At 47.0% G+C, this 2250-nt stretch overlaps 1 protein-coding gene across 1 annotated transcript in view; it reads left to right on the top strand.

Moving 5' to 3' along the window:
* Positions 1-987: 987 nt before the first annotated feature.
* LOC112073582 (zinc finger and BTB domain-containing protein 14) overlaps positions 988-2250 on the top strand; it is a 10272-nt gene continuing 9009 nt past the window's right edge. Inside the window, exon 1 of the mRNA XM_070440209.1 lies at positions 988-2244. Within this exon, the coding sequence (XP_070296310.1) occupies positions 1833-2244 (412 nt within the window). The 5' untranslated portion in view covers positions 988-1832. The remainder of the gene's footprint in view (positions 2245-2250) is intronic.

Here is a 2250-nt window from a genome sequence, read left to right as displayed (position 1 = left end):
GGGGGTCATGTAGATGGGGGAGGGTTCATGTAGATGCGGGGGCGTCATTGTAGTTGGGGGTTTCATGTAGATGGTACTGGGTCATGTAGATGGGGCGGTCATGTAGATGGAAGGTTATGTAGCATGGGGGGGGTCATTGTAGATGTGGGTCATGTAGATGGGGTGGGGTTCATGTAGTATTGGTGGGAAGGGGCATGTAGATGGGGGGGGTCATGTAGTTTGGGGGGTTCAATGTAGATTTGGCGGGGCGGTTCATGTAGATGGGGCGGGTTATGTAGTTGGGGGTTTCATGTTAGATGGGGGGGCATGTATTATGGGGGACATGTAGGATGGGGGTCATTGTAGATGGGTGGACATGTACGATGGGGGACATGTAGATGGGGGGGGGGGTCATGTTAGATGGGGGAGGGGTCATGTAAGATGGGGGGTTCATGTAGTTGGGGGGCGTTCATGCTAGAATGGGGGGGGTCATTGTAGATGGGGGGGTTCATGTAGATGGGGGGGGGTCATGTAGTTTGGGGGGACATGTAGATGGGGGGACATGTAGATGGGGGGCAATGTTAGATGGGGGTACAATCCAATGTGGATTGGGGAATTAATCATGTTGATGGGGGAATGAGTCATGTGGATTGGGGAATTAATCATGTTGATGGGGGAATTAGTAATGTGGATTTGGGAATTAATCATGTTGATGGGGGAATTAGTAATGTGGATTTGGGAATGAGTCATGTAGATGGGGGTGGGTAGGGTATGAGCAGTTCAGAACCCAAGCCACACAGTAACAAGTTTACCAGAAGGCACTTGAAAGTTTACCGGAGTTTTTTGTTTGTTTTTGGGGGTTGGGGGACTAATTTGGATTGATTTAAGAGGGTCATATTTACATACATTGCTAGAGTACAGTAAGAGAACCTGCCTGTATTTCCTCTCCAGTCCTACAGAGGGCAGAAACACCAGCGTCACTTCCTCTGAGCGCTGAYGGCCACAACAAGAGGAGGAAGAGGCAGAAAGACCAGGGTTTGCGTCGTCGTCGACTGCAGCCTTGCGTGACAACACCAGACCGGATTCGTGTTTCTGGTATAGACATTTTTTGGTCGACAATTTGTCTTCTTCTTCTCGAAGGGGACCAATCTTATATTTACACATTTCATCGACCCGTCGACCAGTGTAAATGAACTGTTCTGTTTGGTGTTCTAACGTGGATAAAGTTAAGGAAAACCTTCTAATGGAGGCTTGCTGGGCAAAATGGCTGGGCTCACTGAAATGTGAAACGGACGGTTAGCAGTGGTAGCAGAAACAACTGGTACGCAAGGGCGTTTTTATAATCCTTTACTCGCAGAAAGACCGTTTATTTTCACCGCTGGATACAAAGCATTTTTGTATCCAGGCGTTGGGATTGAATTTTATTGTGGATACCTGCTATTTTCGACAGTTCGTGTTTTTTTTCCCCCAATCCGATTGCTGCTTGACTGATTTGGCATTGTTACTGCATTCTGTTGTTGTCTCGTCGGGTCAGCTGCGGATACTCTCACTGTTGATGTGAACTGACGAACAAAAATATACACGAAGCAACAGCCGACCGAACACAATTCACAAGTTTGCTTTGGTGTGACAATTATATATATATTTGACCGAGACCGAATTGTAATCTATAATAATTCGAAACACTCGGCTATTATTGATATTCGACACGCCAATTAAATTAACACTCAAAACCTTTTTTTATATTTACCAAAAGTTGCCCAACTATTATAAAACGGACACTTTTTTTCAGTTACCATTGGACACAGCATTTTTTCCCCTACAGGTAAATACCCCTAAATAAACCTGCAGTCATGGGTGARTTCCTGAAATACATCGACTACGACCACAAGACCAGCTTCTTGAAGATGTTGAACCAACAGAGGATGGAAGGGGAYCAYTGTGACGTTGTGGTTGTGGTGGAAAACGTTGAGTTCAGAGCTCACCGCTGTGTCCTGGCCGCCTGCAGCATCTACTTCAAGAAACTGTTTAAAAAACAGAACGATGTGGACAACTCCATCGTGGAGCTCGACTTCATTCGATCCGACATCTTCGAGGAGGTCCTCAATTACATGTACACCGCCAGGCTCGCCGTCCGCAAAAAGGACATCAACCTCATGATGTCCTCCGGACAGGTCCTGGGGATCGCCTTCCTCGACAACCTGTGTTCACAGAAGCGTGAGCCCAATATGAAGCTGAGTCGTGAGAACCAGGCGCCAGGGGACGGTATGA

This window comes from Salvelinus sp. IW2-2015, unplaced genomic scaffold (genome assembly GCF_002910315.2).
Source record: "Salvelinus sp. IW2-2015 unplaced genomic scaffold, ASM291031v2 Un_scaffold2308, whole genome shotgun sequence".
Classification (NCBI taxonomy): domain Eukaryota; kingdom Metazoa; phylum Chordata; class Actinopteri; order Salmoniformes; family Salmonidae; genus Salvelinus; species Salvelinus sp. IW2-2015.
The sequence above is the reverse complement of the archived record's forward strand: the minus strand, read 5'-3'. Positions and strand labels throughout refer to the sequence as shown.